A 17,376-nucleotide genomic window follows, 5' to 3' on the forward strand; every position below is an offset into this window, starting at 1 on the left:
TCTAATCTTATAATTTTTTCAATTAACACATTATCATACACATTTTCCTATGTTACGTATTTCTTCATACCACTTGTAATAGCTGTATCATATATATCATCCTATGGCTAGATAAAAATTTTGACAAGAAAATCTAAAAATAGTAATTCAGATCATAGGCTTTGGAAAAAATATCACTGGGTTTAAATTCTGAATCTGCCATTTAGTATATTTATGATCTTGATCAGAATATTGAATATCTCTAAATTCATTTTTAATTGATAAAATGAAGAATAAATGAGACAATGTATGTGAAAATGCAGTAATTGACACATAATAAACCCAATAAGTGAGAATTCAATACACAGATGTTAGATATTATTATCCCACTTTAAAATTTTTTATCATCATAAAAAATATTAAATAAAAATCATCGTTACAACTTTTTGTGCATTTCTATGATTAATTTCTAAATATTAATTTTTGGAAGTGAAATTGTTGAGTCAAAGATTAAAACATTTTTGAAGGTTTTTATACAAATTGTAAATTCCCATCCTAACAACGTACAGTTCAACCAGTAGAGCATAGATGTGCATCTTTCTCTGTTCCTTTCCCCAGCTTGCCAAGATGATAAAAAAAGATTATATTTTATTGGCTTAATGCACATGACTTCGACTATGCCATTGAACATCAGAGATATAATTAACGATCATTTGTAGGTATTCTTTTGTAAAGTGACTATACTCAACATACATTCTTTTCCATTATGGTGTTTGTCCTTAGTGATTTGTAAAATTTTAAGATATTCTTGGTTTATACACATTTCCAAGTTTAACCTATTTTACATTTTTAATGACTTGTTTTGACATACAGAAATTTTAAATATTTATGAAGTCAGATCTAACAATCTTTTACTTTAAATATTTTGCTTTTGCATGTATAGTAAGTGAAGCCTTGCAAGATGCTATCTTAGTCCATTTTCTGTTGCTTGTAGCAGAATATCTGAATATGGGGAATTTATAAAGAAAAGGAATGATTTCTCACAGTTATGGAGGCTGAGAAGTGCAAAGCTGAGGGGACACTTCTGGTGAGGGCCTTCTTGCTGCTGGGAGGTCTCTGCAGAGTCCCATGGTGGCACAGGGCATCACATGGTGAGGGCGTTATGCTTGCTCGCTTAGGTGTCTCTTCGTTTTCTTATAAAACCACCAATCCCACTCTCATGATAATCCATTAATCCGTTAACACATAATTCATTAATCCATTCATAAGGGCTCTGCCCTTATGACCCAAGAACTTTTTAAAGGCCCCACCAAGTTGGGTGCAGTGGGTTTTGCCTGTAGGACAGCTACTGGAGAGGCTGAGGTAGAGGATCCCTTGAGTTTGGGAGTTTGAAACTAGCCTGGGCAACATAGCAAGACTTTATCTTTATTTAAAAAAAAAAATAAGTTAAGGCCTCACCTCTTAATACTGCCACATTGGGGATTAAAGTTCAACATGAGTTTTGGAGGGGACAAATATTCAAACTATAGCAGATGCTATACAAATGAATATGTTTACAGTTGTGATCTTTAAAAACATAAATAAATATTAAGTTGTGGTCTTTAATAAAAGAAAAAGAGTTATGGGGAAAAACCTAGGACTGAAGAAGTCAAATTTTTGTGAATATGAGTTTTCTTAGAACTTATAATCAAGTTCAGGTAGCAGTTTCTGAGCTATGTTGTGTGGCTGTGTGGTGACAGGGAGAGTGCTGGAGGCATAGAAACATAATGAACGTTCATGTACCTGCTTTTTGCTAGGCACTGTGCTTGGCCTAGCAAAAGTAAATGATTGGTAAATCATTTACTTCTCAGACCAGCCCTCTAAGATAGTTATTCTATCCATTTTATGGTTTCCACTCATTTGATAAATATTTGTTGAGCACATTATCAGTCTCTAGGCTTCTATAGAAAACTAAATCAGACTGGTTTATACACAAAGAGAACTTATTGGATCATGTTAGCTGAAGAGGTCTAGAAGTAGCTCTAGGTTCAGTGATAGCTTGACCCTGGGCTCAAATGATACTGCCCAGGTCCAGCTCTCAGTTTGCTTCCCCTGGGGGGACTCCACTCTCAGGGTCTTCATAGTGGCTCCCACAGCATAAGACTCAAATTGTCGTAACAGGCAGACTGGAAGAGGAAGTCATCTTCCCTGAAGGCTCAAAGTCCCGGAATCAAATTTTCTGGGCCCTAACTGGCCTCCCGTTAGTCACTTGCCTCTCCCTGAGCCAGTCACTGTGGTCGGGGTGTTGTGATCTCGTTGGCCTAACATAGATAACTTTCTCCATCCTTAGAACCAGGGGGCTGCAGAAGTTCTGAAGTCCCTGTGTTGAGGGAATGGCATGAAAAGACACAGATATAAAAAGCCCAGAACTTTGTAAAAGTTCCCATTAAGTTACAAGGTAGTCACTTTCTGTACCATGGGTTGGCTGAGATAAAGCTGGAAAGACAATCAGAACTCAGTTCAACATAGAATGGGCTCAGATGGTAGAAGTTCTAATATTCTATGCTGCACGGTTTTGACTGAATTCTGAAGGGAATGTCAAGCCTATGAAGGAAACAAAGGGAGAAGAAAAAACCCAAAAAAACAAACAAGAAAGAATCCCAGGGAACAATGATTATTTACAGCAGGCAGGGGAAGAAAAGTAGGAGAGAGTTGTGTAATTGAAGCCAAAGGAAGGGAATGTTTCAAAGAGCCAGAAGTAAAACGTGTCCAATTCAGAAGAGAGGTCAAGTAACATAGGACCTGAAAGATGTCCATTGGATTCACAAATAGGAAACAGAAGGTCATTAAGTGACCAACGAGCATATTATCTAGAATAAGAGAGGTAATGGGCAAATGGGATAAAAGGTAGTGATCAGAGAGGACCTGCTAGAGCTTAATATTTCAGAGTTAGGGGATAATGAAGTAAAGATAGCTTTAATCTGGAAAGGTAAAGAGTTTTGAGGCAGAACTATTGGCTTAACGGATTTAATATGGAAAAGAACATTGAGAAAGTCCCCAAATATGTAAAAGTGAGAAGTGCCTGGGAATTTGTTAGTAAATATGTATGGGGAGATAGTTGTCATGAACCTCAGAAGAGGCAGTTTTTCCTAAGGAAGAAGAAACCTAAAGGTGTGGAAGGAACATTAGGAACAGTGAAGAACACTGACACTTCTCCCAGGCTTCATGGTTTGTGTAGGGCAGGGGGAAAAAAATGCTCTTTTCTCAAGAGAGGACAAAAAGCAGGGGTGGGAAATCACATGATTTTCACCATTTGGGATGAGTAAACACAAATTTTGATACTTTCTAAACCTAGTAGGTGTGTAGTAAAGAATTTATAGGAAAGACTCTCTTGCCCAAAGAAGAGAAAGTCTGGCCTTTGCCCTTGCCTTCTGAGACATAATCTTTGGGCCCTAGGAATGTTATGCCTGATAGGAAGATCTTTGTTTGCCTGAAGATCTTGAGTCATATTGGATAGTTTAACAGTGTGATTTAGGATGGGGAGGTGGCCACACTTGCATAGTCTTAGGGTGGGGACTCCAGAAAGATCAACAGTATGACTTAGAGCAAGGGCTTTGGGTCATGTGGTATCCACCAGTTTGGAGACAGAGATTAACCATGTGGGCAATCGATCAATTATGCCTGTGTGATGAAGCCCCACTACAAACTGAACATGACGCTTGGGTGAGCTTCCCTGGGTAGCAAATCTCCATGTGTGCATTGTCATTCAACAATGCTGGGGAGTAACCTGTCCTGACTCCACAGGAAGAGGACAATAAAAGCTCCATGTTTGGTATTTCTGGACTGACTCTGCCCTGTGAACTTCTTTCCTTGGCTAGTTGTAATCTGTAACCTTTCCCTGTAGTAAACTATAACCCCAAATACAATAGCTTTCAGTAAGGTCTGTGTCTTTCTAGCAAATTATCGACCCTGAGGGTTCTATTCAGGGTTTTGACAGCCCCCTGAATTTAGTGTCAGAGTAAAGCCAGTTTTGGGGAACGTGCCTTCTAACTTTGTAGTTGGCCTACTTCAAAGGAAGTAGGAAACAGTCTGCAGATTTTACTTTCTTTGCTTTCTTACAGAAAACAGTTTATATTTTAAGAAATCTGTATACTTTTAAAATAAAACATTCATTAGGCTCCTTTACCCAGTATTTATCTATAATAGGTTCATGAACTCATTCAGTAAATACTGAATTTAACTGAGAGCAATTAAAGTAGTTAGGAAAAAATCCACTTGAATTCCTTTTTGTGTACATTTACGGAGCATTTGTTATTAAAGAGAAAATACTTTGTACTTTGTCTTATATTAATATTTATACTTACTAATTATATGATGTTGGGCAAATCACATAATTTCTTTGAGTTTCAGTCAGGTCTTTTCTAAAATCAAAGATAATACCTTTTCCATAGATACTGATTAAGTTTTAAGAATGAAAAGTAAAGGATGAAATTAGAACTATTTTAAAATTGTAGCCTGGTACCTGGCATGCAGAACATGTTCCATAAATATTAGCTGAGATAATGATAATATTCTAAGAATTTCATAAGATTTGTGCTTTATAAATTTTATTGACTGAAGATTAATGAGTAGCTAACATTTCTGAACTCAATTCTTTATTTAAGAAGCTAATTTTTACCTCTGTGCAAATTTTTGAGCTGAAGGTACTATAACAATCCTAGACAAATCACCACTATCAACTAGATTCCAGTTATCAATTTCATACAAATCATTGTTCTTGAATGTATATGGCTTAAAATAATAAAATAGAATCAAACTACCTTGGCTAGCTGCAGTGACTACCCACATCTGTAAATTCCAGCACTCTGGGAAAACAAGGCAAGAGGATCACTTGAGCCCAGAAGTTCAAGACCAGCCTGGGCAACAGAATGAGGCCCCTGTCTCTACAAAAAATAGAAATAAAAAAAATTAGCTAGGCATAGTGGCATGCATCTGTAGTCCTAGCCACTAGGGAGGCTGAGGTGGGAGGATCACTTGAGCCCAGGAGGTTGAGGTTGCAGTAGGCTATGATCACGCCACTGTGCTCCAGTCTGTGCAACAGAGCAAGACTTTGCCTTAAAAAGAAAAAAAAAAGAAAAGAATCAAACTACCTTCTACTTTTAATTATTGTATTGTTTGTTTTTCAAATATTTGAAATAAATTGATTCCAGTGTTTTCATGCCTTGACTATTGATATCAATTTCTAGCCAAATTTGGATTGTTACATAACTATAATTTTTATTATTATTATTATTATTTTTGCAGTTTTACCATTGCCACTAGCACGGACTTGTGATGACTAATGCAGGTGTTCTTTTTTTCCTCTTCTTTTCACAGATGTTGAAATGCTGTTTTTTAAAGCTTTTTTCCTCCTATTTTGATGCATCAGATAAGGTACATTCTTGGAATGATGACCAACCCCTGACTTAAAATTTAACCAATGTTGTGAAATTCCCCACCATTTTTAATTAAATACAAGCTGTTTTCAAGTCAGTTGTTTTTAGATTATGACTCTAAAAATAAATGATTCCCATGGCCTTAGTGCATTTTCTGCTCACACAAGTGAGCAATAAGGACAAATGTTTCCTTAGGATACAGTAAATACAACAGAATGTATGTCAGAGTGTATCTCCATTATGTCTCATAAAAATGCTACATGGTATGTGTGTGCAGCCAAGTTTGCTATACAACTTGAGTAATACAGGGGGGATTTTACTAAGCACATGGGAGGTTTCTTGGTCTTGGAAATAAAATGGTTTTTTGTTTTTATTGTTGCTGTTTTTAAATATCATAAGCCATGAAAGCAATCTTCCATCAAACATTCAAATATAAACTGTTGACTTCCATTCAGACTCGCAAGCTGCATGGTGGACTTTGTAAGCTTCTTTTTGAAAGTCGATGTTTCCAGGAAAGCACAAAAGGAGAAAGGAGGTACAATAAGAGGAAATAAAGTCACTGTTCTCCAGTTCTTTTTACTTGATCTTCTTCTTTTACTTGACTCTCCTTCCCCTCCTTCAGCATAATCGGTATTAATATCCGTAAGCATCTGGGGAGTCTGGGCTTTTAGTGACAAAAGTCTGTGGGCGAAGCCCCTCTGAGAAGAGAACTCTGCTCTCTAGGCCTTTCAGAAGTGGGCAGAGATCGGAAACCGGTTTCTACGGACGGAGGACGCGTTGCTAAGGTACTGAAGGGTGGGGGCGGGGCGCGTAGCCCTCGGAGCCAGAAGAGGGAGGAAAGGAAGACGAGGTTTGTTTCAGGGTGCGGAAGCGTTGGAAAAGCGGAAAATCAAAACTTGTACGAGGGTGGGGGCGAAATAGGAAAAATATCGTTTTACATAAACGACTTTTGTGTCCCTGTAGTCGGTGGGACGTTCTCTAGCGGGGCCTCGACAGGAAGAGTGTGGGTCAGGTCAGGCGAGTGTGGGACCGCGGCGGGAGGCGGGCCCGGGGGCCTCTTCCAGGTTCGCTGAAGAACCTTTCCGTCTTCTAAACTAAATATTAATGAGCGTCCTCAATATTGCCCTTAATTTTGCTCTCCCGTGAAACGACCATAGGCATAGACCGTTTGAGTCGGGTTCCCTACGTTTCCAGCGAGAAGGAGGCGCCTGGGGGAAGGTGACGAGGGGCGCCGGGGCCACTTAATTGATACACTTCCAAATTGACGACTCCCAACCTCCTGGAATGGCTGGTGGGAGCTGATCACCCCTGCGGTAATTGTGCTGCGATTTCGAGCTGGTTAATCAATTCTTCCAATTATTATCTGATTAATTGCCCACAATAATACTCCACAATACAGGTACATCATAGTTTTTAAATTCCTTAATAGTTTTTCTTAGAAACTTCCCTTCCAGGCCGGGCGTGGTGGCTCACGCCTGTAATCCCAGCACTTTGGGAGACTGAGGAGCGCAGATCACTTGAGGTCAGGAGTTCGAAACCAACCTGGCCAAAATGGCGAAACCCCATCTCTACTAAAAATACAAAACCTAGATGGACATGGTGGTGTGTGCCTTGTAGTCCCAGCTACTCGGGAGCCTGAGGCAGGGGAATCACTGGAATCTGGGAGGCGGAAGCTGCAGTGAGCTGAACGCAGCCACTGCACTCCAGCCTGGGTGACAGTGAGTGAGACCCTGTCTCAAAAATAAAAATAAATAAATAAGGAGCAAGAAAATTCATAATGTAGCGCTAAGCACATGAGTCAGGTTTTTAAATTGGTTCTCAGTGCCTGGGCTGTACTAGCTTGTGGGGACTGCCATGACAAAACATCACAGACGGAGTGGCTAAACAACAGAAATGTGTTTTCTCACAGTTCTAGAGACTGAAAGTTGGAAATGAAGGGGTGGGCAGGGTTGTTTTCTTCAGAGGCCTCACTCCTTGGCTTGGGGTGCTGCCCTGCCTTCTCACTGAATCTTCACGGAGGACTTCCCTCTGTGTAGCCTCGGTGTCCTAATCTCCTCTTCTTATAGGACACCAGCCATACTGGCCAGGGGCCTGCCCTAACAACCGCATTTTAACTTTACTCTTTAAAGGATGTACGTTCAAACATAATCACATTCTGAGATCCTGGGGCCTAGGACGTCAACATATGCATTTGGGGACAACATAATTCAGCCTATAATATGGGCCATTTATCAACATTTTGGATTTAAAGAAAAAAGATTCCCCTAAGTCTGTCCTTGGAATGTGAGATGGAGATAACTCAGCCAGTTGTCTACTTATTGAGTCAACATTAATCATTTAACAGATGAAGTGAGTCCTTACTGTGGTCTCAATAGTGGGCTATGTCAGATAAAAGTGTAAGAAGTGGCCTTGTCCTCAAGGAGTAAGCGTTTGAACTGATAAAGCCACATAATGGAAGTGAATTTTAATTTAAGCCTCCATTTTCTAGATAATTTCTCAGGCTTTTAGTTTGTGACTTTAGAGATTTTTAGTTTTCCTGAGTTGTTTAGAACTTGCTGAAGAACCTTTCTCAGCTGAGCCTATTATATTGATGACCCTGGGTTTTGTTATTTTTGTTTGTTTTTAGTCCCAAAGGTGCTGTTAAAACAAAACTTTTTCTCTTAAAATATTTAAGACATTTTTATTTTAGATATGACTTAGTCTCTGATATGCTAATAATATTGACCTACAATTTTTGTTGTGAACAAGCCTTTGCAGTGAGGCCTGTAGATGATTCACTGTGAGAGTAATTGGGATTCATTCTGCCCCAATTGGTATGGCCTCTATTTCATTGTGTTCTTTAAAAACAAACAACAACAACAAAAACTGTCACTACTGAGCTAGAAATTAAGAACATAAATCCAAGTTTCCTTTCAAAACACTTTTACCAAGTTTAAATTGGCAAGAACCCCATTTTATAATAATTCACTCAACTTTTTATTTCATCTTCCAGTAAATCATTATGAAGTAACATCATTTATTACAGATAAATTAGGATTACTCTTCCTAAAAAGTTATATTCAGAGACATCTGCAAATTAAATTGTAATTTTCAAATCCCTGTCAGATGTAAAACGCTTTTCCTGAGGCTGAGATTCAGAGGTAAGTAAGTCAATTATTGCTTTAAATGAGTTTTCAACCTAGTGAAGAAGAGATTTGTCAAAGAGTAAACCTCTTTTTTTTTTTTTTTGAGATGGAGACTCACTCTGTCACCCAGGCTGGAGTGCAGTGCCACAATCACGGCTCACTGCAACCTCTACCACCTAGGTTCAGGTTATTCTCCTGCCTCAGCCTCCAAAGTAGCTGGGATTACAGACGTGCACTACCATGCCCAGCTAACTTTTTTTGTATTTTTAGTAGACACAGGGTTTCACCATGTTGGCCAGGCTGGTCTTGAACTCCTGACTTCAAGTGATCCGCCTGCCTCAGCTTCCCGAAGTGCTGGGATTACAGATGTGAGCCACCACACCCAGCGAGTAAACCTCTTAAAACCTGGTGTGGTGGTTCTTGCCCGTAATCTCAGCTACTCAGGAGGCTGAGAGGCTGGAGGGTTGCTTGAGGCCAGGAGCACACAACAAATAGACTGTCACCCAGACAAGGAATGAGATAATGCCAAGGAAAGTTTCATAGAAGAGGTAGTCTTGGCTGGGCACTGTGGCTCGCACCTGTAATCCCAGCACTTTAGGAGGCCAAGGCGGGTGGATCACAAGATCAGAAGTTTGAGACCAGCCTGGCCAATATGGTGAAACCCCGTCTCTATTAAAAATACAAAAATTAGCTGGGCATGGTATCAGGCACCTGTAATCCCAGCTACTCAGGAGGCTGAGGCAGGAGAATCACTTGAACCCGGGAGGTGGAGTTTGCAGTGAGCTGAGATTGCAGCCACTGCACTCCAGCCTAGACTGCGAGACTCCATCTCAAAAAGAAGAAAAAAAAGAAGAGGTAGTCTTTATACTATATTTGATAAAGAGTAGGCTTTTGACTGGAAGACATGTGGGAGAACATTCTGAGTAGAAGGAAACGCATGAGTAAAGGGTGTGCTTGGGAAAAGGGCAGGACGTGTCCAGGAAGTAAGAATGGTAGAAAATAGTGGAACACAAAGGGGTAGGATGAATAAACTAGAAAGGTGGGCTGAGCCAGATCCTGGACTATCTTTTCTTGAGTGGTCTCATGTGTCCTCGGAAGAGTTTGGGCGTTCTTCAGGTTATGAGAGCAAGCCAAGGTTTGTGGGCTGGAGCTGGTCCTGATCAGTGTCCTGTTTAAGAAAGACAGCTCTGATGGCATTTTGTTTGTTTGTTTTTGAGAAGGAGTCTCACTGTGTCACTAGGCTGGAGTTCAGTAGTGTGATCTTAGCTCACTGCAACCTCTGCCTCCCGGGTTCATGTGATTCTCCTGCCTCAGCCTCCAGAGTAGCTAGGATTACAAACATGCACCACCATGCCTGGCTAATTTTCTCTTCTTTCTTTGTATTTTTCTTTTTTTTAATAGAGACGGGGTTTCATCATGTTGGCCAGGCTAGTCTCGAACTCCTGACCTCAGGTGATCTGCCTGCCTTGGCCTCCCAAAGTGCTGGGATTACAGGTGTGAGCCACCATGCCCAGCCTGATGGCATTTCAAAGAATCACTATTTGAGGAACGAGGAGGAAGGTTTGGGGTAGGCAAATTAGGGGGATGTATAGTTTGATAACCCAAAGGAGGGAAAGTAACAACCTGAAGGTTTGAAGAAGGACAATGGCAATGAAAATCAAAGCAAGCTTAAGAAAGGTCTGTCTTCTTGATGTTAATGTTGCTCCACTGTTCAAAGAATTCTGTGAGAGGCCACTGATCCATTCTACCCCTGAGATTCTATGAGTGAGGCTTCTGTGACCACATCAGAACCCTATATTCTAGATGAGAGCACTTCCCCCAACTCTAAGTAGAATGCTTCAGAAGACGAGAGAGATGATAACTAGCAGGGTGCGGAGAAGACATTTTTTTCTGTTTTGCAAATAAATTTGAGCATGCTAAGAGGAATAAATTTGTGAAGGAAATAAATAAAAGTTGCAGGAGAAAGGGGATAACTAATAGAGATAATTCTTTCAGGAGACTGGAGGTAATGGAGTCTAGAGTACATCAGGAGGGATTAGCTTTGGGTGGGAGAGCCAACGCCTCTGTTAAAATTGAAGTGCAGAAGGGTTGGGAATGGATAATACTTTGGTATGAAAGGTAGGAGCTGAAGAAGCTCTTGCTTGATGGTGTCTGTTTTCTTAGTGAAATAGGAGAGAGCATCTCCCTTGCCTAGGAAGATGGAGATCACAAGGGAAAATGTTTACCAGGTGCCAACTTCCTCAGTAAATTTGATAGAATACCTAGTACAATGTCTGCATGTAATACATTTAGGTAGCCAGTGACCAAATGAACAAATAAATGCTTATCATCAGATAACAATATATGTTCATAGAAAAAGAAGTATAAAGTAGGAACACCAAAGTATATATTAAAATTAAAAAGATATAATAAAGGACATAAGCATAGATCACACTGAGGAACACTTTATATATATTTATAGATATATATAAATATATGTATATATATATGACAGAGTCTTGCTCTGTCACCCAGGCTGGAGTGCAGTGGCGTGATCTCAGCTCCCTGCCACCTCCACCTCCCAAGTTCAAGCAATTCTCCCACCTCAGACTCCTGAGTAGCTGGGACCACAGGCGCTCGCCACCTAGCCTGGCTAACTTTTTGTATTTTTAGTAGAGACAGGGTTTCACCATGTTGGCCAGGCTGATCTCAAACTCCTGACCTCAAGTGATCCACCTGCCTCGGCCTCCCAAAGTGCTGAGATTACAGGTGTGAGCCACTGCACCCTGTCCATTTAATATCATCTTGATTCATCTTGCATTAAAAGATTAGTGGTTAGTTTATGCAAAGTAGTTGGGGAACACCATCATATTAGTACTGATGTTCCTTTGCTCTCAGCATTTATTTGAGGAGACACAAAATAGGCCCTTGATGAGCTTATGAAATATAATGATGAAAACAAGAAGTTCATGTATAGTGTTTCCTCACTTCCAGTTTTTCCCAGGGCCATTTATCCATTAGGCACCATTGGCACATTGCCAAAGACCAATGGGAGAAAAGAATTTGCAAACTGAAAAAATTGTATTGGTTTCAAGCTATGAAATTAATACTACAAAACTAACATTCAGTCAATTTCATTAACTGTCAAATTTAGTATTCATAAAACTGTTGTTAACCCTTGAAAATAATTGGTTTTTCTCACTTCAAAAAAATTCATGATCTGCACAATGATTTTCCAGAAATCATTCACAGCCAAATAATTTACTCTTAGCAAAATATTTTTAAAGCAAAAACATAAAAATTATTTCATGTTATGGTTAACTGTATATAGAAAAATACAGCTGTGTGTGCATGTGCGTGCGTGCGTGTGTATGTGTGTGTGTGTATAATGGGATGACATTTTGCCTCTTAAAATGTCCTATGTGGTGTTGAAAATGGGGTGATTAAAAGTGAGAGGTGTAGGACACCTTACTCTAAAAAGATCTGCTTTTTGTTCTTTCTCACAAGTAAGCAGCATTGTTTCAGCTGGCCCTCATGTAGTTTATACCTTCCCCAAACTGGGAAACTCATTCACTTCAATACGTTGATTCTTCCAGTTATTTACCTATGTCTTGCTGAAAAACAGAAATCTTTGTCTCCAGTAAAATAAACTTAGGTGGGGAATATGAGCGCCTTCTCCATCCACTTGAACTCATATTATGTTTAAGGGAAACAGAAAAGCTAAAACTCCTTGGAGAGTTTTAGTTTAGTTTAGTTTTACAAGAGGAATGGTTCTTGGGTCTGAAAAGAAAATATGTCCACATAATCATAATCTATATTCTCTTTCAAAATCTGTCCCCTATTGTTCTGTAAGAAACCCAGAAAGTCATAAGCATTCACATTGTGCTAATGCCTTTACCCTGTCAATGTCAAATAAAATATAGAGACTAATCTCTAAAATCAAAATGTTTATTTGGGAGGAAATAATTGCAATTAGGGTATACACACAGAGTAATAGTCTTCAGTATATTCTGAAGAACAAAGAATAGGTTAGAGGTTTTATAAAACCAGGAAATGTTACAAATTGGCACTAGTGAGGTTTTGAGGCACTGACAAGATTGGTAAGTGAAGGTTGTGGGCAAAATTGGCCACAGGTCTTTTCAGTAGCTATTAGATACAACTGGTTTAGGTTACAGCAGTCAATTGCAGCTGCCAGACTTGCAGATGGACTGCACTTTTGGAGCAATGTTCTGTGCCCTGAGTGTTTTCTTTTACCCTGACTTCTCACTGTGTTTTAGTTAGGAACCACAAGAGTGACCCATTTCGTATGATCAGCTTTCACATTCCTGGATCTCCCCAGCATGCAACCTGAGGTTGTGTGGTTTGTCACAACGCATGCTATCTGCTTGTACCCTTATGGCCCAGAATTTCCTGTGTGTCACATTTTTTTTAAAGAAATGGGGTCTTGCTCTGTTTGTCACCAAAGCAGGAGTGCAGTAGCATGATCATAGGTCACTGCAGCCTCGAACTCCTGGACTCAAATGATCCTTTTGATCCTCCCACCTCAGCCTCCCCAGCAGCTGGGACTATAGATGCGTGCTACTGTGCCCGGCTACTTTTTTTTTTCTCTTTTTGAGATGAGGTCTTGCTATGTTGCCCAGAGTGGTCTCAAATTCCTAGGGTCAAGGAATCCTCTTGCATCAGCCTCCCAAGTAGCTGGGATTATAGGCACGCACCACCACACCCAGGCCGTCTGTGTAATTTCTTTGTCACACTGGACTACATCACGTGATGGAGGGAAAATCTGGATGTAGTGACATGATAGAGGGCATGCTGGAATGGGATGTCACTATCAGTGCATGAAGAATTCATACTCAGGGCAATGTATGGTGAAGGATAAAAGAGTTTAAAAAAAAAAAAAGCTGAAAGAAACCAATTACAAAATAATGTAAACTTTTGGCATAGGATCCTGAATCTTTCTCCTTTGATGAACTGTTGTCTCCATGTGGCACTGCTGGAATAATATACAATATAGGAGAAATATCATATTTTTTGTGAGCTGGAAAGAACCTTAATATTAACATTAATGTTCATTGAAAACATTGATGATTCTGTACTTTCTGTGAACTATATAACTTTTACACTTAAATGCCCCTGGAGCACATTTAATTCAGTGAGCAAAAATATACTGACTGCATAGTCACCTACACTATCTTTTTTTTTCTTTTTGAGACAGAGTCTTACTCTGTCAGCCAGGCTGGAGCACAGTGGCACACCATCTCGGCTCACTGCAACCTCTGCCTTCTGGGTTCAAGTGATCCTCCTCCTCAGCCTCCCAAGTCGCTGGGATTACAAGCATGTGCCACCATGCCTGGCTAATTTTTGTATTTTTAGTAGAGACAGGGTTTCACTATGTTGGCCAGGCTGGTCTTGACCTCCTGACCTCAAGTGATCTGCCTGCCTCAGCCTCCCAAAGTGCTGGGATTACAAGCATGAGCCACTGTGCCTGGCCCATCTACACAGATTTTTTAAATAAATAAATAAATAAATAAAGGGAGTTTTTGGTTGACATTCCTGGATTCTTGCCTCCACTCTGCCCTAGCTATTTCTACTACACTAATAGGGTACTTTGTGGCCTTCAGTTTTCTCATCTGAAGATGTAATAAATTAGACCAGGTTCTGATGTCTTATACAGCTCCCTAAGCTTAATATGGACTGCTTGACCTCAGATGAGACTGTTAGCAATATTAATTAACTAGGAAATATGAACTATTATGGCAATGGGACCTATCCAGCTTAGTTGTTGCTACTTATGTGTGACTAATTACCTACTACATGCTGTTAACAGTCTTGGATCACTGACCAATTTAATTTGAAGTAATTAATTATAGAAATATGAGTTCCTTGCATTTACTTTGATTAAAATTATATCATGACAGAAAGAAAATAGATATGTCCAAAGTCCTACTCCTGGCCGGATACGGTGGCTCACATCTGTAATCCCAGCACTTTGGGAGGCTGAGACAGGCGGATCACTTGAGGTCAGGAGTTTGAGACCAGCCTGGCCAACATGGTGAAACACTGTCTCTACTAAAAATACAAAAATTAGCTGGGTGTGGTGGTGCACGCCTGTAATCCCAGCTATTCAGGAGGCTTAAGCAGGAAAATTGCTTGAACCCAGGAGGCGGAGGTTGCAGTGAGCCAAGATCATGCCACTGCACTCCAGCCTGGGTGACAGAGCAAGACTCTGTCTCAACAACACCACCACCACCAAAATTAAGTCCTACTCCTAGCTTGATATGTTTTTAATTTAAAAAGAAAAAAAAAAGGAAATAGATATAATTCAAGCCACATGGTCTTGCTTCAAGTATAAGTCACATATGGTTCTTATGGTAATCATGAACTTTCTCCCCCTCACCTTTATCATAAATTTAAAAATTCATGGGGCCTGTACACATCTGGGAGTTCTGATCATATGGCCTTCAACTGAAAAAACTTGGGTACATTTACAATTCTATGATTTACTGTATGATTTAAACAATTCAATTATTTACCTAAAACAGTAATGTAAAAGTGGGTCTTTTGAAAACTTATGCCTAGTTATATGTTTAAATTCGAATTGATTTGTTCTTCTTCCTCCTTATTTTAAAATAGGAATTTAGTGATTGATAATGGCAGAAAAAATCTTAGAGAAGTTAGATGTCCTTGATAAGCAAGCAGAGAGAATCTTGGCCAGAAGAACAAAGGTTTGTTAAGTATAAGCTACAATTCAATTTAATCATTAACAGGTTAACATTTCAAATGTGAATAATTTTACTTTTTAACTAATGATACATTAATATGATATAAACTAATTTGTAAAAAGCAACTATCCTGGCTGAAAAGGTAATGTATAAAAATATAAACATTTTATTGCTGAGTAGTATTCCATTATATAGATGTACAAAGTTTCAACCAATCATCCAATGAAGGGCTTTTAGATTGTTTTCATGATTTGACTAGTAAAAGTAAAGTTGCTTAAAAAATAAAATAAAGCCGCTATGGACATTTGCATCCAGGTTTTTGTATGAACATGAGTTTCCATTTCTCTGAAGTAAATGCCTGAGAGTGTGATTGCTGGTACAAACTTTCTCTTAACTTTAGCAAGCTCAAAGCCACAAGATTTGGTTTGAGTTCCCCCAATACAATGAGTTTCTCCTCCCTGCACCTCAGCCCCAAAACCACCTCCGGGAAGTAAGCTGGGCTATTGGAGGGTGGACCTCAGTTGTTTCCCTTCTCTCAGCGATCTGTCCTACTCTGTTTTCTAATAGCTGAGGGTAGTTGTTTTCATACATTTTGCCTGAGCTCCTAGTTGTTGAGAGCAGGTGATTAATTCCCATAGTGCTTCATCTATTGGCAGAAGCAGAAGTCCCCCATATCCTTTGACTTTGCTTTCAGGGCTTTCATCTCTTTATTCCTTTGTGCTATGCTCTGAGAGAATTTTTTAGAGAAAACTTTCGACTCCTTTATCCACCTTTTAGCTAGATCCTTTTTCTTTTTCAGTCCATTTGTATAAGGATTTTAACAAAGTCCTCTTTTGATTGCTTTCTTCACTCTATTTCTGGCTCACACGACTAGAGGGAGATCAGTGTGATTCACCGTGTGCGTGGCTACAGGAAGAGGAGCTGGCTGGAGACACATGCCTACTATGGTTCCAAGAACTCTCTGCATCTAAATATCTAGGTTCTTCCTTAAATTCTGTATTTTAGAATTAGGAGGGAGCCTTAATAATCCTCTAGTCCTACCCCCACATTTTACAGATGGGGAAAGAACGGCTCAGGTCACACAGCAAAGGCATAAAAACAGTTGGTGCACTAGACCCCCAATTTTCAATCTGTACTATTTTTCCATTATTGCCTGCCACCTAAATTCTCTGTGTGTGTGTGTGTGTGTGTGTGTGTGTGTCTAAAGTGAGATTTTTTTTTTTCTCTCCACCTAAGATTTTCCCCATATAAAAAGTACTCATTTTTTTTTTTCCACTTTGGCTTTGCTGCAGATAAACAGGCTTCAGAGTGAAGGAAGAAAAACAACTATGGCTATACCCCTGACATTTGATTTTCAGTTGGAATTTGAAGAGGCTATTGCTACATCCGCATCTAAGGCAATATCAAAGATCAAAGAAGACAAGTCATGCAGCATTACAAAATCAAAAATGTAACTATCATAACCACCTTAAATTTTCAGTTCAGAATTTGTTTGTTTGTTTGTTTTTGAAACACGGACTCACTCATTGCCTAGGCTAGAGTGCAGTGGTGCAAACATGGCTCACTGCAGCCTCAACTTCCCACCTTGGCCTCCCGAGTAGCTGGGACTACAGTTGTGCACCACCATGCCTGGCTAATTTTTTATATTTCTAATAGAGATGGGGTTTTCCCATGTTGCCCAGGCTGGTCTTAAACTTCTGACCTCAAGAGATCCACCCACTTGGGCTTCCCAAAGTACTGGTATTACAGGCATAAGCCACCACACTTGGCCCAGTTCAGAGTTTTAAAACATTACTTTATATTTGTCTTAGATTATGCAATGTATATTAAATGAAAGTTGTATGGCATATTTTATAAGGGTTATGAGTTAAAATATACTAGATTAGCTTTCTGAATATTCCTAGTTTATAAAATATTTATTATGTATAATATTTTACTAGTATAGATGGTAATTACAATTCTGAATTTTCTTGAGCTCAATTATGTTGCCCCAAATTAATGTCAGGATTTAATGCAAACTTTAACTGATATGCTTAAGAAAAAGTCTGCCTAGAAAGCCAAGTAAGGCAATTTCTCTGCGCACTTAAAAGGGATAGCCTAAATATGTCATTGGTCTTTCACTGGCATTTAGTGCATGCATAATACTATAAAATTTTT

General features: G+C 39.4%; 1 protein-coding gene across 2 annotated transcripts in view; it reads left to right on the top strand.

Moving 5' to 3' along the window:
- Positions 1 to 6,097: 6,097 nt before the first annotated feature.
- Positions 6,098 to 17,376, top strand: part of C20H1orf141 (chromosome 20 C1orf141 homolog) — a 60,155-nt gene continuing 48,876 nt past the window's right edge. For both annotated transcript variants that reach the window (XM_007978373.3, XM_073008118.1), the window contains exons 1-4: positions 6,098 to 6,243; positions 11,176 to 11,266; positions 15,131 to 15,222; positions 16,512 to 16,669. In XM_007978373.3, coding sequence (XP_007976564.3) covers positions 15,148 to 15,222; positions 16,512 to 16,669 — 233 coding nt within the window. In that variant the 5' untranslated portion in view covers positions 6,098 to 6,243; positions 11,176 to 11,266; positions 15,131 to 15,147. The remainder of the gene's footprint in view (positions 6,244 to 11,175; positions 11,267 to 15,130; positions 15,223 to 16,511; positions 16,670 to 17,376) is intronic.

This window comes from Chlorocebus sabaeus, chromosome 20, assembly GCF_047675955.1.
Source record: "Chlorocebus sabaeus isolate Y175 chromosome 20, mChlSab1.0.hap1, whole genome shotgun sequence".
In the NCBI taxonomy this organism is placed as follows: domain Eukaryota; kingdom Metazoa; phylum Chordata; class Mammalia; order Primates; family Cercopithecidae; genus Chlorocebus; species Chlorocebus sabaeus.